Source organism: Delphinus delphis, chromosome 8, assembly GCF_949987515.2.
Source record: "Delphinus delphis chromosome 8, mDelDel1.2, whole genome shotgun sequence".
Taxonomy (NCBI): domain Eukaryota; kingdom Metazoa; phylum Chordata; class Mammalia; order Artiodactyla; family Delphinidae; genus Delphinus; species Delphinus delphis.
In genome coordinates, this window is record NC_082690.1 from 39,982,351 (window position 1) to 40,007,640 (window position 25,290).

The 25,290-nt window shown below is 45.3% G+C and overlaps 1 protein-coding gene across 1 annotated transcript in view; it reads right to left on the minus strand.

The window, feature by feature from the left end:
• Positions 1–5,201: 5,201 nt before the first annotated feature.
• The window catches only part of ENDOD1 (endonuclease domain containing 1), a 31,269-nt gene continuing 11,180 nt past the window's right edge, over positions 5,202–25,290 (minus strand). The window contains exon 2 of the mRNA XM_060018085.1: positions 5,202–10,013. Coding sequence (XP_059874068.1) covers positions 8,811–10,013 — 1,203 coding nt within the window. The 3' untranslated portion in view covers positions 5,202–8,810. The remainder of the gene's footprint in view (positions 10,014–25,290) is intronic.

The window sequence follows — 25,290 nt, forward strand, 5'->3', positions numbered from 1 at the left end:
CAGGGTCTTTTCTTTCCCTCAGCAAGCTGGTTGTTCACCATTAACTAGCACACTACAGGTGATGAGCCTTCTTTCAGGTGTACATTTCTACTTTGATCTATTATGGGCTGATCTTCTATTTGACAAGTAGAGAGCAATTTGTTGGCATTATTTCTAAGATTTTAGAGGACACCTCACTTTGTCCCTAGCCGTCACATTACAAGGGCTCGCCTAGGCCAGGCTCCAGCCCCGTGGGAAGCTGGTCTAAGGCACTTCCTGACCCTCTCAGCACAGTGCTTCCCACCACGCCTCTCACCTGGCAAAACAATTACTGCCTATGGGAGTTGATCCAGCCAGCGGGAAGGATTTCATAGGATCATTTATTCTAAGTTGCTAGTATTAACACAATGGGCTGCTCTTTGTATTTTCATAGGAAAGAGACAGCCTAAGGGAAGGGAGCCAAGGGGGGAGATTTCTGGAAATACTGCAGGCTGCTGGGGGTGGAAGCAGGGCGGTTATTTGGGAACATGAGTATTACATTTTTTTTTTTTTTTTTTTTTTGCGGTACGCGGGCCTCTCACCGCTGTGGCCTCTCCCGTTGTGGAGCACAGGCTCCGGACGCGCAGGCTCAGCGGCCCTGGCGCACGGGTCCAGCCGCTTCGCGGCACGTGGGATCCTCCCGGACCGGGACACGAACCCATGTTCCCTGCATCGGCAGGCGGACTCTCAACCACTGCGCCACCAGGGAAGCCCACAACATTTCTTAAATGCTCTCAGGTTGGCTGCCACCTAAGGGTAACCCCGCTCAATTGTGCAAGTCGGGGAAGAACTGATGACAATCATAATAATGATGAAAGTGATAATGATGACGATGTTGATGATGTTCTGCTGTCGTCGCAATAATGTCCCAGGAGATTTCTCCGACTTTTGGGGAACCCTCAAATAGGAGAGAGAAACTGATCAAACTTAATCTCTGTGACTCATTAATGTGAAAGTACTTGTTGAAAAGCAAAGATTTATTACCTGCAATTTGGCAAGATCCTAAAGATGGTCCTGCAGTGGCATCCAGAAAAGGCGCCGTGACTCACAGGAAGTAAATTCAGATCTCCTGGGTCCCAGGAGCGCCCTCCCCTTTGACCAGCCTGCTGATTCCTCACTCCTGGAACTTTCACTTCCCTGGAAGTTTCCTTCTAAATGCCATGAAGAGGATACACCTGGATATGCCTCATTAACAAATAGCTTGGGAAATCAGAGACTTGAGACAACCTCCAGAATCATAATCCCAGGAGCTGCTGTCTGGTGTTCTTGAAGACAGTGACTCAGGCCCGGGCTGACGGCAGGCCCGGGCTATCCTCCCATTGGCAGGCTGCCGGGGAGGTCTGGGTGTTTCCGCCGGTTCTCAGAGACTCCCCTGGGACTTTTCACTCTCTGGCACCCATTTCTTGTTCAGCTCTTATTATTTATTACTCATATGGTGTCTTCTTTTTAATGCCTAATATTTCAGGGACTCGGCTTACTCATATGGGAGGAAAGCAAACAGGCATGACGTGAGTGCAGAGCAGTCTACTGAAGACGGATTTCACTGACTTTAAGAACATGGGACTTGGGCTTCCCTGGTGGTGCAGTGGTTAAGAATCTGCCTGCCAATGCAGGGGACACGGGTTCAAGCCCTGGTCCACGAAGATCCCACATGCCACAGAGCAACTAAGCCCCTGTGCCACAACTAGTTAGCCTGTGCTCTAGAGCCTGAGAGCCACAACTACTGAGCCACGTGCCACAACTACTGAAGCCCGTGCATGCTCTGCCACAAGAGAAGCCACCGCGCTGAGAAGCCCATGCACCGCAACGAAGGGTAGCCCGCACTCACAGAAACTAGAGAAAGCCCGCGCGCAGCAACGAAGACCCAGTGCAGCCAAAAATAAATAAAATAAGTAAATTAAAAAAAAAAAGAACGTATGACTTAAGGATAGACAAGAGGCAGAATTCTGAGGACCTGAAGTTCAGAGCCTTATCAGGGCATCGTGTACAACGCTTACCGTCAAACCCAATTTTTGGCTAAGCCATGTACACTTTCTGGATAACTGCTTTAATTTTCATTTGTGTCTACTCACCTTTTTAAAAAAAGAACTATACACTGATTTTTCAGAAAAAAGAACCAAACCTGGAGCCTTCTATAATAATAAATCTTTATATTTCTGTGATACTTTATAGCTTACAAAGCATATTATCTCATTTGATTCTTTTTTTTTTTTTTTTTTTGGCCTCGCCTCGCGGCTTGCAAGGATCTTAGTTCCTGGACCAGGGATTAAATCCCGGCCCTCGGCAGTGAAAGCGCCGAGTCCTAACCCCTGGACCACCAGGGAATTCCCCTCATTTGCTTCTTACATAAACCTTTTGAGGTTGATACTTTTATTATCCACATTTTACAGATAAGGAATTAAATTTCACAGAAGTTTGGAGACTTTCCCAAAAGTGTCGTAGGAGAACTAAAAGTTGAACCCGGGTCTACAGAATCCAGAGTGCAGGCTTACAAACAAACAACAAACAAAACCAACCCCAAGCCCTATACCGTAACTCTTTGTGGAAGCACTGAAGTGCAGAATTCAGGGCAAATTTGATCTGGAGCTCCTTGTTTTTCTTCCAAAGATGCCTGAAATCCTGGAAGCTCTTGTTAGGACATGGCCTCTCCTATAACACGGAGTCTTCAGGATGGTTCTAGATAGTGATGTTCCAAATCAGGGTAGCACTGATCCATACAGTACTGGATGGAACTTCTCTCTGCACCCATAAAGTAAAAAGTAAATAAATAAACCTAAAAAACTTTTTTTTTTAACTGAATATTGTTCCATCTTAGCAAGTGTGCCCTTTCCTATCCAAAAGAGAAATACTCCCTAAGGAACTCTAGACTCCTGCTGTCAAAGTCTAGACGACTGTGGGTACACCTGTCGATACTCCAGTGTATGCAATGTTTGGGAATATCAGACAAATCCCTGCAGATGAAAGTACCTCTGAAAACTCTAGGGTTCTATGTAGGTGAGTCTGCCACCTTCACATGAAAAGAAAACCAATAAACTTGTTTAGATGGGCAAGGAGTGTCCAAACTTATACTTGTATTTAGGAAGGACTTATAGACATACATGAGAATCTTAATGAGAGCTGGTTTGAAACATCTCTAGGTATCACCTTATCCCAACCACCACCAAATTATTTTACTCTCAAAGCCCTTTTCATTAAGCATGAATTACATTTTTCTATACTTTTTTTTATTTCTCAAAGCTATTATTTATTCTGTACAAAGTTCCACTATACATCACACATTCCTCTCCTCTTGCTTACAGAGTAAACAAGTGTACACCAGCCCTTTGGATCAGGTTCACAGGTCTTCCCTGGAGAAGGGTGTCAGGCCAGTTCGACTCATATAAGTTTAGCTCTGGGTTGTTGCATGAGCCAAAGCCCTTTTGTTACCCTCATGAACCTCTCCCACTGCTCAGGAGCCTTCAGGTTGTGTAAGTGCCCATGAGGCAGGACCCCTCCTGGCTAGGGCTGCCCGAGGAACTGTCCATCGGAAGGCGCTCTGGTTGGAAAAGTGATCTCGCTGGGGATGTAACTAGATCAAGATCAAATGAAGGAAGACTGGTCCTGAAGGGTCAAATCTTAGAAACTCGGAAGGTACCTAATATGTGCATCAGTTACAGCAGGAGGCGGAGGGATGAAAAGATACCTGGCAAAGTGGTCAGGAAGAGGGGTGGAACTTGCCAGTGAAAAGGGTGGTTCAGGAGCTAAGTCCACAAGCTCTGGGCATCTGCCAGCATGACCCTTCTAATTTTAATGTTTGAACCAGAGTGATCCATTAAGTGGGCCAAGTTAGGACACAGAGAATAAGTAGACCTCTTATAATTTCTTAATTATTTATCAAAATTATCTTTTGGTTCATTTAATTAGTATGGAGTCTTCTTTATAAAAATAATCTCATTTTTGAAAGGTATGCCATCTTCAGAGAGAGCATGCAGTTTTATATCATACTCAAGCCTCCAAAGTACGAACGTGTTGTCAGCATCTGCTTTGGATGGGATGAGATCACCCAAGGATGGCACTGAGGCTGACAGGCAGGGCCTCTTGGAGGCTGTACCTGGCGAGAGCGAGTTGGTGGAGGAAGGAGGGTGGTCATTCTAGTGCAAGGTCTAAGGATTAACTATGAGGGCCCAGAAATTCTATCCAATCAATACTCCAGGATCAGTTAGTCTTCGGGCACTAATTCATAATGTCTTAACTCATAAGAGGCTGAAGAATAAATAGTATTGACTATTTACAGGGAGGGTCATCATCCTTTTCAGCCGCGAATGTGTACATGCTCTCTGTCTAGTTAACTCTCTTCCAAGTAATAGTGTTCTTGGGAAGCTGAGTCTGTTATAAAACTATGGACTTAGCAAGGAAGGGTCTGGAGGGGAAATGCTTCTCTACTCCAGAGACAGACCAGAAATGCTCATGCCTCCCTTCCTGAATAGGTGCTAAAAAACATGCAGAGTTCCTGTTCTCAGAATCTCCTTTCTCTAGACTCTAGGTCCAGCCGTCACCTGTCTCTTCAGGTATCTTGACACCACTGAGGCTCTGGATTCCTTCATTTGCATTCATAACCTCAACTCCCAGACCGTACTTTAACCCTTCCAGCTCTGATCTAGAAACATCCTGAGGTCTAAGGCAACTTCATCATTTCATCCAAGGTGTATGGATATTATGACCAATAGCTGTATCGACAACAGTTAACATTTACTGGGCACTCGCCATGTGACAGGCATGGGGATAAATGTTTTATCTTCATTAACTCATTGAATTTTCATAACAACTCTCTGAGGTAGGTACTAATAATTAGCCCCATTGCATAGACAAGGAAGCTAAAGCTTTGGGTGGTAACTTGCCCAATATCACATGGTTGTTGAGCAGGGAAGCCAGGATTCAAGCCTAAGTCATTTGGACTCCAGAGCCTGCGCTCTTAACCATTAGGCAACACGGCCTCCAGGAGTGACCTTGATCCCCTCCTGAGAGCATCTCTCTGTGAATTCCTAGTCACTGCATACAATCAATGAAGACAAGTGGTCATGAGTGCTTTCTTTGTTGAAATTTAAGCTTAAAAGCAATAGGTTTGGAGTGTAATTATTAGAAATCAAGCCATAATCTGGGAGCAAATAACAACAGAAAGAGACAATGAGAATTCTGTCTTGAGAACCCATTTATAAAGGTCAAGGAGTCCACACTATATGGTTCATAGTGTAACATTTTGAAAAGCTCGTACTGTGATGAGTTTAGGTGAAATGCTGAACAAGACACAGAATCACACATAAGACCCTGCCCACACTGGGAAGGCAGCCAAGAATTCCTGCCACCTCCACCCCAAGGTTGGGTGCCCTAATAAAGGCCACAGAGAGGACCACCTCCCTCCAGAGACTGCTTGTCATTTCTCACACTGGTGGGGGGGGGGGTGTTTCCTAATGAATAAACAAATCAGAGTGTTTCTATAACTTGCTATGTGATTCAGAGTCAGTGAAGCAATAAGCCCCGGGTGCTTCAAATATTTCATGTTCCAGATAGTTTTTCAGAGAAACAACATGGAAAAGAAGTTCTAGGGCTTGTTTCACTGATCTAACCTTCTCTGTTTTCTCACATATGATTCAAAATTTAAAAAAAAATCCAGATGGGAGTGGAAACAGCTTGAGTTAATGTTGATCAAGAAGAAAATGGGAAAAAAATTAAAATCACAGATAACCCCCCAAACCTCATTACAGCCATCAGGATTCTCCCCCTTTAGATATCTTCCAGAATGGTTGATGCATGGTCAACAATTACTTTATTGAGCATTGTAAGGTGCACAGCATTGTACATAGCTTTAAAATGTCAAATTGACTTTTGTCACACCCTCTGTAAAGGATTCCCCAGTGTCCACGGTTTCGTGGTCTTTCCTGCTGTGCTTCAGGTTCATGCTGTTAGTACCATTGCAGGCTTCCCATGATGTGGTACATGGATCAGCTGCACCATGTCCTCACCACTAGATGTGTGAACTCCTCAAACATGGGGTCCGTGTATCGTCGACCTCTGCAACTTTGCTGTCCAAATACACGTTTGATGGATGAATGACTGAACGAATGACCAGGGTTTCACTCTAGTTCCTTCTCCTGACACCGTCGTCTGCATTTAGGGGCAAGTGCTGATGCCGAGAAGCAAACACTCAAAAGGCACAATGGAAAAGAAAAGTGTCCAAAGACATGTCTGATCCAGACTAGAAAATCAGCTCCATAGTGATGAAGAGTTGGCTGACGTCCCCAAAGGCCTGAGAATATAAAGGAGCCACAGAAAAATCTTCAAGCCAGAGATGGGGCTCGTCAACCCAAACTCCCACCCCAAAGCCCAAAGTAGATCACTGGGAACAGGCCAGCAGTCCAGCCACCTGCTGGAGCCAGTGAACCAGAGGCACAGCCAATACCAGTGGTCCAGAGCAAAGGGTCTCAGCCACCTAAACTCAGGGATATTTTTTCCTTTCCAGATTTCAAAAAAGGCCACACCATAATAAATAAATAAGACGCTAAACAACTGGAACTGAAAAGGAAGACATTTTCAAATGGTTCTCAAGCAGCAGTTCAAATACCTTGCTCCATCCATGGTGCCAAGGGACTCAAGCTACCATGGATGCCCTCTTTGGGTCTTTCAGTATGCAAATAAGTACTCTGAGGGGATATCGAGTCCATGGGAGGCAGTGAGCATGACGTTATGCATGGATGGCTAGCTGTTTCATCATATAGGCCAAACCCATTTGATCCATCAGAGCCTAGTCTGTTTGACGGATGATGGAGAAAACTCTGCCCTGGCCCAGGCAGGCAGCTGGACCACAGATCTGACATCCCAGGTGTGATGGGACATATGCAGAAGACCTTGGCTCCTGATATGCCATCAGCTAGCATCAGGCCTCAGCTTCCTCATCAAATGAGGCTTTGCTCAGACCATCTCGCTGGTCCCTTCTGAAATTCCCTTTCTTTCATCCAGCAGGATTCCTGACCCATCAGTACCAAGGCAAACCCTTGCTCCTCGTGTACTTTCATGCTGCTAAAACGAAGGAAAGTCCGACTACAGGTTTTTATGCTAACAGAAGTGTTGGTAAAATACTGCTTCAGAGTCTTAGGTAATCTGGTGCATAGCTCCCTATGACACGTTCGCAGTCTGGTGTCATACTACCTTACCTTGCATCACAAATTGATCAGGATGGCAGCTTGCTCTTCCACTCTGGGTCCAATTCAATTATTTTTCTACAAAATGTAACTCTCACTACAGTCACATTTCTTGTCCACCGACTTGATGCAAATGGTTGACCCACCCTTCTCTCCTTGTTGCCTTTCTGGACCCCAAGTTTCTGCATCAAACTTTCAGATGCATGGTGGCCTGCAATCCCCAAATCAGTAGTTTACCCTTGGTCCTTTTCTATTATACCCCACAGCAATTCTTTAGAAAACTCAGAAAAATCCAGGTGATTCCATCTCAGCTGTGGAAGGCAGAGCAAAGTCTGGGAGCTTCAGTTTCTTCCCGTCAATCATTTTCAGTGCAAGATTTAAAATGACAAGTGCTTAATCAAAAAATTGGGGATTAGCTCTCACATAGAACTTGAATTAATGGGAGAGTTATGTTTTCTAGCCTCAAACACACTAAAAAATAATTTCCTGAGATAATGATTCTGAATCAAGGTTATCCATATGTAAACTTATATATATGTATATGGATTTTTTTTTTCCGAGATGGCCAGAAAAGTTTTTAGTTGGGGGCTCTTTTTTATACCTTTATACCAAAGCAATCATTTAAGGACAGAAGTCAGAGTGTTTTACTACTTTCTACTTTTGGTATTGGGTACTCGTTTGAAGTGTAAGAAAGAATGATCTAGTATGTTGCAGAATATGAATTTTCATATTAGCTTAACATGTAGGTCTTTGAGCTCTGTCTTCTCAGCCAGAGATTTAATATATGTCAAGTTAATCCAAGCTTGGCTAAGGATATCCTCGGACCTACAGCACCTACTCAGAGCAGGGGTCTGACCTATGCACTCCCTTTTTCTTTACCTGGGAGGGCTGTACTAAAGCATTCAAGGGGCAAACAACCTCAGTCCTTGCATTCAGAATTTGTTATGCCACGTTTGCCATAAAATGCTTATCATTACCTAAAAGAAAAAGTGCAGTGAAATTCAACTTTGAAGGAAAAAAACAAAACAACCTTACAGGTCCTTGGGAGCCATGGAAAGCTAAGAGATATAGCAGATTCTATGTCCTAAGAAAGTTATTTCAACAGGGAAGCATGTCTTTACCTCACCAGGTCAGCTGAGTTGGGGAGAAAAAGAAGCAAAATGATAACAAATTGGCCAGGAATATTTATATCAGTTTTGCCTTAAGTCTCAGAGATTAATAGGAGGAACAAGACTCCTTTCTACTTTTCTTGGAAAGCCTTTGGTTTAAAGTTGTCCTCCTTTCCTGTAATTTTTAATTATCACAGATGAACACCTGAGTCTCTCACATGGTCACCTGTATCAGAGTGAATAACTGAAGGTGATGGCTTAGAAGTTCACCCACATCACAGCAGGTGACCTACACATAATCTCACCTTGAACACTTCTCTTGGGTGAAGTCAAAATTGTATCATCTTCCTTTGCAAAAACAGGCAGACACCCCCCACCAAAGGCCAAAATATTACAATAATTGACAGTGAACAGAAACCCATTATATAGGCAAAATATTCCAGCTTTCTCTATTAAAAAAACAAATCAAATTCACTGTGACTGGGCACTCAGTTTTTTTTTTTTTTTTCTATAATTCCCCAGGATTGTCAAAAGTAATCTTGTAGCCAATCTGCTTGCCAACAGTAAAAATGACCTGAAATAGGCCACCCATGGTGCCAAAAGCAGTGTCAAAGAACAGAGAGATGATGCCACCAAGGCCCATTGCAATGTCCCTGCACACAATTGGAACTGCGCCTATGGTGTACACAGGAAAAGTGGCCACGTCCACAAGGACTCGGACAGGGATGCCCACGATACGGCAAACAACCTTCAGCAGGCAACAAAGGATCCGGAGAATGGCCCTGGTGATCCTGACCATGACTTTGAGTACCTTCCAGGGAATGCTGGCCAGCTCCTCCCCAATGGTCAAGAAGTAGGAGACGGTGGCTGACCCCAGGCGGTAAAGACAACTTTCTAGACCACAAGTCACCTGTTTGGTGACATACCACAGGAAATACACAAGGTACTTCAGGATTCTGACTGCAAGGAAATAAATTAATTGGCAAAGCTTGATGAATGGGGTAGCAGCGAAGCCCAAGAGTTTTCTCAAAAGGCTACTCCTTTCCCCAGATGCCTCTGGAGGCAGCAGAGTGGACCTGGTACTCCTCGTGCTGGAGAGGGTCCCAGCGTCCCCTTCAGAGTCTACCCTTCGCTCCTCATCCTGGACTTGGTTGACCATTTCCAGGATTTTTTTCATCTTCTCTGTGTCTTGTTCACTTTCCCCACAGTTGTTCTGGAACAGCTGAGGCGTGAATGGAAGCAGTTTCTCAAGTTCTTTCACCATCACATCTTCTATGACCTCCCGGTCCCCGGTGTGCTTGACAAAGCCCATGGCCCAGCCTCCTCCAGGGACAGCACAACAGGCTGCCAGCCAAACAAACTCCGGGATGGTCACTTTGTCGTTGACCTTGAGGTCTGAAGGCACGGCACCTGCGATGATGTAGAGCTCTTCCCCATCGCCACACTGTGGGCTCAGGGCCCGGTCCATTAGGCTGTTGAGATTCACGTACCACCGTTTCTGGAAGGATGGGGTCATTGGAGCTGCATTTGTGAGAGTGAACGTGGCCGTGTCGGGGTCACTGCTGAGGGAGAACGGGTACAGCTGTCCTGTCTGGTATTCAGAACCCAGGTAATCTGCATGCAAGGCTTGCTTGCTTCCCAGATTGTTCACAGAGCTGATGGCATCAGCCTCGTCCATCACCTCCTCAAGGCTGCTGTTGGGGTCATCAATCTGAAAGAAGAAAGAGAGGTTGAGATGCGTCCCTGTTCACAGCAGACAGGGTGTCCTTGGATCATTCTGCCAAGATGCGAGCAAAGTTCCTATCACACCAACACTTGCAAGGCTTAGGTTTGGAAGGGTACACACACTTCATTTGAATATCCCACAATCCTGGTGTCTGAAAACATCTTTCAAATGGGCTGTTTCCTATTTCACTCTCTGTGTACACTCCACTCCTGCCCTGCAGTAATACCCCATCACACACTCACAAATACACCATCAGGACATTGGTTTTCAGCCTGCTGTGGTTTTATAAATTTCATAGCCCTTTTTGGGAATATTTTTCCATGAGATTCAAATCGATTTTAAAAATGAAAACAAGGGGAAAAGTAAATCTCAGCAGGCCCATAAAAATCATAACTGTAATTCAGATAGTCAACCACCAATGTTAGCTGCAATTTAAAGAACATATTCTTAAATGAAATTTACATACTTTGAGATATACGAAAAGCATTCAACTCTAATCAGAGCATTTAAATCAGATGCGGTGGGGGGGGGGGGGGGCTTCCCTGGTGGCGCAGTGGTTAAGAATCTGCCTGCCAATGCAGGGGACACAGGTTCAAGCCTTGGTCCGGGAAGATCCCACATGCTGCGGAGCAACTAAGCCCGTGCGCCACAACTACTGAGCCTGCGCTCTAGAGCCCGTGAGCCACAACTACTGAGCCTGCACACCTAAAGCCTGTGTTCTGGAACAAGAGAAGCCACTGCAATGAGAAGCCCATGCACCGCAATAAAGAGTAGCCCCCGCCCGCCCCGACTAGCGAAAGCCCGCACGCAGCAACAAAGACCCAATGCAGCCAAAAATAAATAAATTTAAAATAAATAAATTTTAAAAATAAATAAATAAATCAAACAGGGGAAAATGTATAGATTATTGTCAGTTATTAGATACTTCCCAGGCCAAGCTAAAATTAGACCAAGTTCTCTTTGAATTTCATCTCCTCATAATATTTGCTATCATTAACAATGCATCTTCTGTCCAGGCCAATCTAGCTACGTGTTATATATCAATAATGATCAATATATACATCCCTCTTGGTTCTGGTTTTTTTTTCTTTTCTTTTAAAATTCAGCAGTATAATACATATTTTCACTTTGCCAATCTGAAAAGATGAAAGGAAGGAGCTCAGGATTAACCTAGAACTCTATTTTTTGCTCCCAAACGAGACTGTAAATTCCTTGACACCAGGGACCCTGTATATAGGACGCAGTCAAGGACTGACACCTACTAGGATCTCAAGGCACTCTTGTTCATCCGAGATGGTCATCAGAGCAGTATTTATAATAGCAGGAAGTTGAATCAACCTACATTTTCAGAAACTGGGAACAGTTAAATAAATGGTGTTATATCCATTAAAGAAATATCTCAAAGCCATTAAAAAGCACTTGTAATAATGGGGAAATATGTGCTATAATGTTGAAAGGAAAAGGCAGATTATAAAATTAAATGATAACAATTTTTTTAATTCTAAAAATAGGCATGAAAAAACTTTGGAAGGAAACACATGAAAATGTCCACAATGGTTGTTTGACTCCTGAGGGTGAAAGTGATACTTTTTTTTCCCCCTATTTTCTTGTTTCTCTCCCTGTACCTCTCCTACCCACATCAACCCACAAATTATTTATATGTTATTTTCAAAAGGAAAAAGAACAAAAAAGAAACTAATTAAAATAAGTAAATTCTTACTAATTGATTCCCTAGGTTTAGACTCGCTAAACCTGTCTCTAAACCTAAGGGAGTCCAGGTCATGTGATCGTTGCACCTCCTGTCAGGAGGGCAACCAACTCTGCATTTCTCCAGCTCTGCAATGGCAAAGGTAGGCATGCTCATGCATGTCTGTGTAGGGTTAGCAGGGCAACAGATGAGCAAGTTGGTATAAAAGCAGGAATATTCACTGAAGTCTAATGATGAAGTAAGCCAGAGCCTCACCCTTCAAGGTTGTTCTGTCCCTTCCCCCAGTCTTAGAAGTAGAAACGCTCCTGGACGGTCTCCACTCCTACCACATCCTCACAGGACAGAAATAAGAAGCACATTCATTTTGCAGAGCGGCTGCCGCTGCTCTTCTATAGCTGAAAGATACACCCCATGGAAAGATCAACTTCATTCCTGAATCATGAGATCGAGATATGGCAGAGCCAAGATTATGGAGTCTTGGGTGGAAGGTCAGGAATTTTAGGATGCATGCTTCTCCATGGTTACTAGGGAACTGTGTCTGCATTTAGCCTGGTGTAGCTGCTTTATTCCATCTAGCGGAAGTCTGGAGCTGGTTTTTTCATTGGCAGCTGTGTGACAGAGCACAGGTCAACACAGTGGTTCGCCTTCTGCCCGAGAGCCACCCAGGGATGAAATAATGCCTACAAGGACAGAAGGTAGGCTGGAACACGAGAAAAGAGAGATTCTTGGATGAGCAAGGGGAAGGAACAAAAGAGAGTCAGGCAGGAAGAGAAAAGGGGAGGGAAAAAAGACAGGGGGAAGACAAAAAGAAAGAGAGAGAGACTCGTGTGTGTGTGTGTGTGTGTGTGTGTGTGTGTGTGTGTGTGTAAGAGACAACACAATATCCTGCTCTTAGGCAGAAACCAGGACTGTGGGTTGATTTACTCCCAAACTTCAGAGCACGGTCTCCCAGCTGCCAAGGTCAGAGGAGACTGAGCTGGTTGCTTCTGCGTCTTCTCATGCCACTTGAGTTCAAGGGGCTGCCGTGGTTAAGCCTTTTCTGCCCACAGTTCGCAGGTACATGGGAAATGGGCCAGTATGAACTGAAGTGGTTAGGAAGGCCAGGGCCCAATTCCACAACGGGCCCTGTGCACCTCCCTGCCCTGGGCCTCCCTAGGCAAAGCAGAAACTAAACAATAAGCTCTGGATGTGCAGGCAGAAGAGAGCACATCTTCCCTCCCCTTCCCCTTGCTTTCTTCAGAACCCCATATCCATGGTCACTGTATTCTTATGAACCCCAAATTTGGCCCTATGGTTTGATGACAAGGTAGACTATAGTGTTTGAAATCAAGACAGAATGCTTGAATTCTGTACCTACATAGTGATATAACAGGAGGTCAAGAACTAATTTTTTTTTTTAACTGCCAAGTAAATGCTTTCAATATAACATTCTACAGAAGGTATTTTTTAGCTGATTTTACAAACGGGGAAACTAAAACACGGAAAGATGAAGTAACTTTTCAAAAGATATCCAATAATTAGCAGGACAGGATCTGAACAGAGGTCAGTCTTTTTATTCCTAAGGTACATGTTCTTTATTACTAAGCCATATTTTCACCCATCTTAAAGAACACTGCTGTACCAGTTTTCTCCAGCAGAGAGTAAAAAATAACCACTGAAGTCTCCTTTTCTCTCTGTGTCACAGAATAAATGAAGTTCCTTAAGGTTGCAGGGAGATAAGCTGATGTGTGAGCCCCTGGAATTGCAGTCCCCAGAATGGAGAGAGAGTGGAAAGGAGAAGGTAAAAGGGAACATGTACAGGCTGGCCCTCATGCTTCCTTTCTGCCTTTGCCCGGAGCACATGGAAGCTGAGCCTCTAGCTTCACAGTCTAAGAAATGTGGCAGCACAGGCAGCAGGCAACTGGCCAGAGTAGTTTCCAGAGTACTACTACCCTTAGAAACTGGTCAGCTGGCTGGTTCCCCCAGAAGCACTGTTCCTGTTAGCACCTCACTTGGCTACTTGCTGTTTTTCTCTACATCAGCAGCTGTAACAGAGAACAGTAAACACAGCAAAAGTTCATGGAGGAAGACTGTGTCAGGCATTCTAGGCTTGTCTTGTCTGGCCATAGTTCAATACACTAATGTATATAATGTATATAAATTAGTATGGATGCTACCAGTCAAAATTAAAACATAAAATAAATAATAGAGAAACTTCCCAAGGCTTGCCTAATACAGTCTTAAATCTCTGACAAAAATACCAAAGAAGGTTTTATGAGACCACATATTGATCTTCAATGAACCCTCTATTCTCTCCTTTGAGGATCCAATTACATCAAAGCCTCTCCTTCTATCCTTTTTTGTGATTTATGTTCTTTTTCATACTTTATACCTTACTAACTTTGTATATTGCATTCCAGGTGAGTCCCTAGATCTATCTTCCAATTCACTAAATCTCTCTTTAGCTATGTTTAGTTTACTGCCTACTTTGTTGAGGTGTTTTTGTTTTTCATTTCAATGAATCTTATTTTCTTTTCTAGCATTTCTATTTGGTTCTATTTCATAGTCTCCTTTTTTATTTATTTTTCCTCTCTTGAGGAATTCTTTTTTATCTTTCAATAGTTTAGACATTCTTAAAGTCCCTTTAAGATCTGTCTATTTTATTTGGTTTTTCAGTTTATTTTGTTGCTTCTATTGGTTGACTTCAAGGTGGTATGTATACTTAAGTGCTTAGCAGTTTTTGCTCATAAGCTTGTCTTCATAAGAGGTCCATGATGTTTTGTTGAAAAAAAAAAAAGGCAAAAATGAAAACAAAAACAAATCTAATAGGATTGCTTTCACAGTTGCCTCTGCCAGAGCCCTAAAGAGTTCAATGATTCTGGACTAGTTTCTGAGTTATTTTCTCAGTTCAGGGTTTCCACATGGAGAAAGCAGTGCACATTTGGACCCATACAAAAGAAAGATGATGGCTTTAAGCTTATTTCTGGAGGGTGACTATTTCCACTAATGACATGATGTGGGCAGCTACTCCCTATAACAACTTGCAGGTAGTTTTCATGCCTGGTTCACCAGTGCAGCAACAGTTTGCCAGCCCCCAGCTTTACCTGGTGAGCCTAGTTCCAGACCCATGTCATGAAGAGGTTATGTAATCTTGATTCCTGTCCCCAGGCAGGTTAGCGCCCTAGTCCCTACCATCCCTGTGGCTTCCCACATATAGCTTTGGCTATTGATTTCTTATATATTTCTGGCACCTGAAAATTCTTCTTACTTTTTTGCTGAAATATGAATTTAATTTAAATACATACATATAATATTTTTTAATACAACATTTCTATGTGTTTGTAGTGGAAGGAGAGGCATTCCACATCTGCCCAGAAACTTGGTTTTTCCCCATCTAAGGTTTATAAAGTTTCTCCTAAAGTATGCCTTGTTTCCTTTTATAACTTATTATGGATTTATCATACCCAAATTTACTTACTTCGCTTAAATCTCCTTTTTTCTATTTAGACCACCTACTGGATACCTGTTTGGTGTAAGTAGAACAGTATCTTCCAACACGTTTACTGATGTGTCAAGAACTTTACAGGCTGAAATCTCTCACTAAGAATAGGATATAGGGACTCCCAGATCTTTGCCAAATGACATCAGCCAGCGTACAAACAATCTGATTCTGTCTGGTTTTTCTTTGTTTATTTTTACCAATTCCTTTGCATTATCTATCACCTATAATTCTCTTGTCTGTTCATGTAGGCATTTCTGTCTTACTGAAATTTATTTCCATTGATTTTGTATTTGCAACTTACAGTCATTAAAAAAATGGATATTCCATTATGAAATCACTTTACCATATAATTTATAAAACATATTAAATCCCAGGCCCTTATAATAGTCTGCTAACTGATCTCCACTGAGAGAAATGCCCATGATGATTTCCACTTCCACCAGTTTTTTAACTTATGACAAAACTTTCTTTTGATCTCAAGATGACTAATGTTCTAATGTCATTTGTTAAAGAGTCATCTGAAAATCTAAATAAAATTGGTATAACAGCTCCCCCTCATCATCATGCTTCCTAACTCTACAAAACAACCATTATGTCTTGGTAGGCTCTCACTTTCTGAAGGAATGGCAAAGTGTGTCTGTAACTAAAATACCTGATTCGTGTATGGAACACTGTACTAAAAATAATAAGAATATTTGATTTAAAAGTCTAATATATTCTTTGAGACACTGTCACATAAAGGGCAGGTGTTTTTTTTTTCCATGCTCTCTGCAGACATAGTTTAAGGATCTGGTTATAGTAATTACAGTAAGTTACCGACAACACTGCTCCCTAAAGACAAAAATACAACTATGATGTAAGATGTAATTTCAGATTACAATTTCTGGGTTGCACTTGCCCTTTTGCAAGCACCACTAATCTTCTCTTTGGTTTCCCAGCGGAATCGCTGGATGAAGGGACAGGCACAAAGCTCTCTGTGTAATCCACCTCCCTGTGGACCTAGTCCTCCGGGGCTGCCGATATAATCTGATACAGTTCCTGGGTTTAATGGAAAATTTTTTTTCCTAATCACAGCATGCTAGGTAGGTTTTAGAAGAATGAGTGCTCCCCAGCCACCAGCATCCTGCCCCATAAATAATCTTATAAAAAATTCCTCTTCAAATTTAGTACCAAAAAACAAAACAAAACAAAACAAAACTGTTTCTCTCTCTCAACGAGTTGGTTTGTTTCCTTTAGCCAGACAGCCAAAGCTATTTAAACCCATGGGATTTCTTTTTTGCTTTGGAATTAAATGAAAGGAGACTTTCAATTTTCCTGCTAATATGCATGTAAGAAAAGTGGACTAATAGAAAATTGAAGAGAGCTGGAGGGAAAGTAGGCACCCATTCAACAATATGTATTAAGCATATTTATGTGTGATCACTACTGTAGGAGAAAGCAGTAGGACTGGTAATAATAACACCACCAACACTTATCAGGTACTATATGCCAGGCCCTATTCTAAGAATTTCACTTGTACTAAATCAGTAAGAGGCTGCACTAAGTATTCACTCATCTAAACTCATGAAAACTAGGTACTTTTATTGTCACATTTTGACAGGTGGAGAAACTGAGGCACGTGAAGATTAAGTAGCTTACTCAAGGTCACACAGTTAGTGAGTGGTGATGTCATGGCATGAACTCAGGAAGTCCATCCCCACAGCTGCTGCTCTTAATCACTGCTTCACATGCCTCAAAATAGGCCTCCACATCAAGAAACTCACGCTCAACTTAAGGAAACAAGATACGGATACATACGAAGTTAAGTAGGAAACCAAGAAAAAACAACAGTGCAACGCAGACAAAGTTAAGTGCCAAATAAATGTGATGAAGAAAAAGAGCAAAATCGGATCCAGAGGAAGGAAGGGCACAATAAATGAGGTCAAAGAAGATATCTTACTTTTTGGAGAAAACAAAAGCTGAGGCAGGGTTAGAAGGATGTGCAAGATTTTGATAAACTCAGAAAAATAGAAAGGTTAGTAAGGCTTCACGAGACGTCTACACAAAGGCTTGAGGGCAGAGACGAGCAGCCTGTGAAAATGCGACTCTGAGTAAGGAAAAGTGAAAGGTTTAATTGGAAGGGATAGCCGGGGGCCAGACTATAAATGATCTGACATAACAGATAACTAATCATAGGATAATTATAACTGCGACTCATAGAGCGCTCTCTATGTAGCAGGCACTATGGTAAGTGTTTTACAGAACATATCTTTTTAAATCCTAACAGGAGCCCTATGACCTCCTTTGTAGAACAGGTAACTGAGGCTCAGTCCTTGAGTAGCGTGAGGATGTCACACTTTCGGTGAGGGAGGGTGAGGTCGCAAACCCACATGGTGTGACCTCAGCGACCTTAACGCACTACTGCTCCGTTCTGCTTTCTGTGTGTTTTCAATGCTATGCTTTCAAGTCTAAACTTGACCTGTACACAGGGGACATTCCCTGATGGCTTCTGAGGCTGGAGCGTCATTAGGGATGTATAATTCCAGGGAGATATACACCTGCTGGCACTGGCCAGGAAAGCCTGGACCACAAGGCAGCTGAGGGAATGGATAGGGAAGGACATGTGCAAGATTCTGGAAGGAAGGAGCGTCGGGATGTGAAGGCTGATGCAGGAGAGTCCGTGGAAGGTAAAAGATGATGTCCAAGGCTGGATCCAAGGTCACCCGGAAATGAGGGGCAGTGGAGGGAAACTGGACAGGCTGATCTTTAGAGGAGACTACATTGACAGGCAGAAATATTTGATAGCAGCTGGAGATACAGAACTGGAGCTTGGGCACAAAGGTGAGATTGGCCACAGAGGAGTTACAAAGGCTCAACCTGATGCACACGCTTTCTGGGGTCCAGGCACTGTGGTGTGACTCACATGAGATTTGCACTGTAGGGGACTTCCCTGGTGGTCCAGTGGGTAAGACATGCTCCCAATGCAGGGGGCCTGGGTTCGATCCCTGGTTGGGGAACTAGATCCCACATGACACAACTAAGAATCCACGTGCCACAACTAAGAAGTCTGCATGCCGCAACTAAAAGATCCCATGTGGGACTTCCCTGGTGGCACAGTGGTTAAGAATCCGCCTGCCCATGCAGGGGACACGGGTTCGAACCCAGGTGTGGGAAGATCCCACATGTTGCGGAGCAACCAAGCCCAAGAGCCACAACTACTGAGCCCGCGTGCCACAACTACTGAAGCCCACATGCCTAGAGCCCGAGCATCGCAATGAAGAGTAGCCCCTGCTCACCGCAACTAGAGAAAGCCTGCACGTAGCAACGAAGACCCAATGCGGCCAAAAAAAAAAAAAAAAAAAAAAGTCCCGTGTGCCTCAACAAAGATCCTGCATGCCACAACTAAGACCTGGCACAGCCAAAATAAATAAATAGGTAAAAATAAATAAATCTTAAAAAAAAAAAAAAAAGACTTGCACTGCAGTGCATGTAACCCCATGGTGCCTTGTGGACAATGAGAAGTGAACCAATGGATGTTTCTATTGATATTTTAATAGTTATGCATTTATGTTTAACGTGTTCTGGGAAAGATATAACCAGCATTTCCTACACATGATTTCATGGATATGATTATTTAGGATAAGACTAAATTTATTTTCCAATGAGTTGATTTAAAGTCAATGCAAAGACCAAATTTCAAGTAAATGCTAGTATAGGATGACTCTTGTGAAGCAGGTCTGCAAATGACTATCATTTAGAAAACACTGCACTGCTGCATCCCATTGGCTCTTCATACAACCCTATCACGTAAGTATTATCATCATCTCCATTTTACACACGGGAAAATTAAAACTCAGGTAAGTGACAGCTACAAGCTCACCCAATTCATAAGTGGCAGAGCCAAGCCTATGCCCAGCATCATCACAGAATCAAAAGCTCCTAGCCCTGCCCATGCCTCTAAGTGAAGAAGAGAGGCCAAAAGCCACAGGGAAGCCAGGCTAGAGGATGGGGGGGAGGGGAGGGAGGGGATGAAGGGGCAACTGGGAAACTGATGGAGCCTAGGAGAATTAATCTTCTAGTGTCACATGAAAGTCAAGGGAGGACAAAGCTTCTCCGAGAGGAGGATCAGTGTGTGGCAGCTGCTCGGAGAGGAAAGGGAAGGATGGAGACAAAGCCTGGGGGCCCTGATGATTAAAGTGTCATTAGTGAGGCTTCAAAGGGCGATTTCCACAGGGGGCTCAGGAAGGAAGACAGGTGGTGGAAGTGACTGGATATGGGCAAGAGGAGGCTGCAGACAGACCTCCGTTTGAGAAGTTTTTACGTGAAGGCAGCCTTAGCTGGAGAAGCAGGGCTTACAGGTTTAAGCGAAGATTGTCCTCCAGCCCCCCACCTGCATCCAAGGAAGAGGGGGCATCGGGAGGGTGGGGCTACCTAGGTCTCCGTACAAGGGAGCATCTTGGGGCTTGAGAGCATCTCACAGGGACGATGACAAGGTGACGGGCTGGAGGGGCAGGGGGCCAGTGAACAGAAGCCCCTGTCCCTGAGGGTTCCTGGGCTGCGAAATCCACACACACCTCAGGGACCAATGTCACCTGGTACAGATTTGCAATGGGGGAATTTGTCACTGGTTGGGGAGGGGGAAAGGAAGCTGCTGTGGACAGGGGCAGTGCTCTGCAGGACACAAACATGAAGCTTCGGCACTTGTCGGTGTCCGGATGGGACGGGGCCAAGGGTTGCAGGTGACAGCTAATGGCCCTGCTGATGTGAGGGGACCAAGCAAGTGCAGTGAGAAGCAAGTCTGGCTCGGGGAGAAGACTGGGTGCGTTGTGTCAGCAGCTGGCAGGTGCAGGGGTCGAGGGGGGCCCTGCTGCTGATGAGCGGCTGCCAGGAGTGCGGACAGTGCTGAGGACTGTGGAACATGAGGGAACCATCCTGTTGGGCAGGCTGATCTCCAAAGACAAAGTGGGGAAGGGTCTGCCCTTTACACCAGTGAGCTAATTGCGACACATTGAAAGAATTATCTCCCTTGAGCTCCACAATAACCTACACATGAACATATGATTTCCTCCAATTTGCAGACAAGAAAAGAGGGGCTCCAGAGAAAATGGACTGTCCTCTAGTTCTGCTCCAGGATTTCCCCCTGGGAAAGTTGGTCCTCAAGAAGGATGATCAAAATGGTGGTGAGGGGCTTCCCTGGTGGCGCAGTGGTTGAGGGTCTGCCTGCCGATGCAGGGGACACGGGTTCGTGCCCCGGTCCGGGAAGATCCCACATGCCGCGGAGAGGCTGGGCCCGTGAGCCATGGCCGCTGAGCCTGCGCGTCCAGAGCCTGTGCTCCGCAACGGGAGAGGCCACAACAGTGAGAGGCCTGCGTACCGCAAAAAAAAAAAAAAAATGGTGGTGAAACTTTGCACTGATTCGCCCTGGGAAGGGTGGAGTTTCCTTCCTCAGCAGAATCTTAGGCTGCAGCTAGATAAGCACATGCTGGGAATGATTCAGACAAGATCCTGTGATGGGGGAGACCTAGTGAGCTCCCATCCAACTCTGTGGGGACAGAGAGGCTATTCCCTTTGGGGTCTGTTTTATTTTTCAACCAGAGTTAAATCATTAGACGAGTGGAACAGCGGGTGTTCCAATTTTGTTTCTGCTGTGTGAACTGTGATACACACACACACAGACATTTAAGAGTTGCTGTCACCCTGTTGCCCATCACCAGGTGGGTCAGAGGGCCCCCCCTTACAAGGAACTAAAACTGCAGCTGAAATCGGAACATCAGATAATCTTATCAGAGCTGGAGCTGGACGCTGCAGACAGGCCCTCTGCACACTCCCACAAGTAAGAATGAACTAGATCTGAGGACCCACCACGAAAAATACCCAGCTTGGGAAAGAGCTGCCTTTCAGAAAAGAAACAAGAGGCCAGAGGGGCCACAAGAGCCGCGGAAGGACGTTTGGGGAGGAATAAACCACCAGGCCTTTCAGCTCTCAGGAAAGAAGTAAGCAGAGTTCCGACCCACCCATTTCAGAAAAAAAAAAAAAAAAAAAAATCCTCCCTGCTTGGCATCTAAAATATTCTTTATCCTCTTAGGAACAGAAACAGCTTTAGAAGAATTAGAAGGATGCTTTTTCCTTTTTTTTTTTTTTAATAAGGAATGAGAAATGCAGGGCTTTCCATTTCCTGAACAGCCTTCCTCCCCCTGAATCACCCTTCCTCTGGGCTCCCCAAGCTGCCCACACACCTCCCTGCCTTTGGGGAGGAGGAAGCGTCTCCAGCTGTCCTTGTGCTGCGCACATCGTAGGCGCGTGGCGCATGTCTGTGTGGGGTGAACCGTGCAGAAGGGAGACAAAGGGCCTAAGAGTTCTCTCCTCCTAAGTCGGAAGGTGGTGTAACAGAGGAGGGAATGAAAGGATGCTGCACTTCCATTTCAGACCTTCCTCTGTCTTCAGAATTTGAAAAAATAAAAATGAAAGGGGGGAGGTTCAAAAAAAATGCCCCAATCCTAAACTGGCACTGGGTACAGGCAAGGGAGGCCTGAGAAGAGGCCAGGGGGCGGCCTCGAGAGCAAACAAATTCCCGCGGAGCACCTCCAGTTGCTCCTCCCGGGAGCCTGAGAAAGTGCGCGGGCGCCTTTAAGACCTCTCCAGACCTCCGGTACCTTCTCAAGTTACAACACCCCTGGTCATCTTCCTCTTCACTCACTGAAGCCAGTTTTCCATTCTGTGCTCTTGTTTTCTTTTCCAGAGCAATTATTCTTAGCATTTGACAATGTGTTACAGAATTCAAACAAGTCAGTTAAACTGAGACATCTCCACTTCTAATTTTTTCCACCTTCTGTGTTCAGAGATCAGAGGTTCTTAGAATCACCTGGAAGCTTTAAAAAGCTTAAGGTGGGGGGGGGGGTAGTGCTTGGAGATCAGCACAATGTGGTTTTTTTTGTTTTTGTTTTTGTTTTTGCGGTACGCAAGCCTCTCACTGTTGTGGCCTCTCCCGTTGCAGAGCACAGGCTCCGGACGCGCAGGCTCAGCGGCCATGGCTCACGGGCCCAGCCGCTCCGAGGCATGTGGGATCTTCCCGGCATGTGGGATCTTCCTGGACCGGGGCAGGAACCCGTGTCCCCTGCATCGGCAGGCGGACTCTCAACCACTGCGCCACCAGGGAAGCCCCACGATGTTTTTTAAAAAGTTTTCCAGGTGATTCTAAATGGAGAACCCCTGGTCTGGATCCCTATCAGATTCTCCTTTGTGTCTGGTGGAATTAAGCCCCTGCCTGGACAGCTATTACAACAAATTAGTGATATTTCCTTAAATCTAGAGTTCTCCAAATTCAATCTGTATTAGAAGCAACTTGGTCCCTGGTCGGAGAACTAAGATCCCTCATGCTGCGCAGCGCGGCCAAAAAATAAAAAATAAATCATTTAAAAACGTAGATTTGTGTACTTCACACCAGAGGTGTATTCTGTAGGCCTGGGGTGGGGCTCAAAAGTGCATTTAAAAAAAGTTTTTTATTTTTATTTATTTTATTTTTGGCTGTGTTGGGTCTTTATTGGTGCGCAAGGGCTTTTCTCTGATTGCGGCGAGCGGGGGCTACTCTTCGTTGCGGTGCACGGGCTTCTCACTGCGGTGGCTTCTCTTGTTTCGGAGCACGGGCTCTAGGTACGCAGGCTTCAGTAGTTGTGGCACACAGGCTCAGTAGTTGTGGCTTGCGGGCTCTAGACTGCAGGCTCAGTAGTTGTGGTGCACGGGCTTAGTTGCTACGCGGCATGTGGGATCTTCCCGGACCAGGGCTCGAACCCGTGTCCCCTGCATTGGCACGTGGATTCTTAACCACTGTGCCACCAGGGAAGGCCCAAAAGTGCATTTTTAACCACCACCCCAAGTGATGCTGATGCAGGGGGCCCATGGACAGCAGTGAAACACAATTGCTTACTACATCCTTTCTGGCAGTGGCCCAGCTGGGCTTAATTTATTCACAGGCTATTAATACTTTCCAAGAGGTATTATCCACAAAGCACAAGAGCTGGGATGATAATGCCAAGAAAGAGAATAAAGTACTACAGGGCCATTTGGATCCTGCACCCATCAGAGCAGCTAATATTCTGATCCCCAAGATGGATAACCATGAATTTCCTGCCTTATTCCTATGTGAAGTGAGAAGTCTCTTTTTGCTGATTTATACTTTTCGGGTCATACCTCACTGCTCTTTCTAACATCTTCAGTAGCATCCTATACTTCCGGGTTAAATGACAAACTAGCATAGTCATGACTCCCCCCACCCCCAATTTCTCCAACCTCCTCTCTCAAGTCTTCCCTTACATTCAACCAGAAAAGGACAATCCCTGTCCCCCAGCCGAGTCAGTTACATGGTTGTGATGTAAATGCTGCCCTGCTTCCCTCTGTACTGCTGCCCCTGTCAACGCTGGTGGAGGGGGGCCTTCACCATTCCACTCCGCTACTTATATGCTAGCTGGGTGCCCGGGCCCAGCTCCAACCTCACCGCTCCTGTGTTGGGTGGTCTCCTTTGGCCCCCCCAGATCCACTCTCCACTCTCCTGTGCTCTGCTCTGTGTCCCAGGAGGCTGATTTCTCGGGACCACATCATCTGAGCTCTCTGGCCCTCTGGCTTCTGACTGGGGCAGCCCGTGGGAGCAGGGAAGAGAGAGGATGTATTCCCTTGCTCCCTTCCCACCTGGTTGCTGTGGTCCTGGCTCTGGCTGAGTTCCTCTGCAGTCACAGCTCTCCCCAGCTCCCCGCTGACCCCACAGGCCTGGGATGGTGACAGCTTCCTGCAACGGCTAGGCCCTGGGTACTTCACCATATCTTGTCGCCTCCCTTAATTCTCGGCAAATAGTTTCTTCATTCAATTCTGTCAGTTAAACTACTTTGAGAGTTCCACCTGTTTCCTTCCCAGACCCTGGCTGATATAGCCTCAGTAAGAGCCTTCCCAAAACCCCAGCTCACCCAGTCCTAGGAGATCACACCCACCCCGGGGCCTTTCGTAGCATGAATTACACACATGGTTGGTATGCAGAATGGGTTCTGTTGAGTAGTGAGGGTCCCTTGAGTAGTCTAATCTGGCTGCCCACTCTGGGCTCTCCCAGCCAACCACCAGGTATGCCTACCCTGTCAGCCAATGCACCACATTCAACCCCTACTTCTAAATTAACCAAGTACTTCTGACACTATCTCTAAAAGAGTGGTATTTCTTAGCACATGACCCTCTCCTACCCACCTCCTTGCCAGGCATAACCAAGGGACAGCCAGCCTGGTAGGGACAGCAGCCTACCAGATGGCTCTCTTGGGTTCTCGATACAAGAAGCTCAAAGCCTGACAACAGTCAGGGTGTGAAGGTTGCTAGATGGACGTTAGGACTGGCAGCCAGCCTGACCCATGGGAAAGCAGAAGAACTCGTTAAGAGAGAAAAGACAGAGGAGGGTGGGAGAAAGATCCTGAAGACTCTGTGGGGCTGTTTGATTTCTAGAAGCTTCCCTGTTCTGGATCCTTTGAGGCCTGTTCCTGTGCCTGTGAATTTACCAGTGATCTCGTACAACGGTCCTGCCCTTCACCCGGATAAGCCTGGGTAAGCTTATGATTCATGGATCAAAAAGCCTGACGGGCTTCCCTGGTGGCGCAGTGGTTGAGAGTCCGCCTGCCGATGCAGGGGACGCGGGTTCGTGCCCCGGTCCAGGAAGATCCCACATGCCGCGGAGCGGCTGGGCCCGTGAGCCATGGCCGCTGAGCCTGCGCGTCCGGAGCCTGTGCTCCACAACGGGAGAGACCACAACAGTGAGGGGCCCACGTACCGCAAAAAAAAAAAAAAAAAAAAAAAAAAAAAGCCTGAAACCTCAGGAGTCTTACTCTTATGAGAACCCAAGTGAATCGGGGCAGGGACTTTGCAGGCCAGGAACCGAACCATCTAGACACCTGGATTAAATCTCGGGCACAAAGGAAGAGACACGTGTGCCTTGGTTGCAGAAGATCTGGAACAGATCAGAGGGGCACCCGGGGACTGAGAGAAGGCACTTCTACTAAATTCTTCAACAGAGAGTATCAATGGGAAAAGGAACACAGATGATAGTGCAGGAACAGCTGAACTCAGAA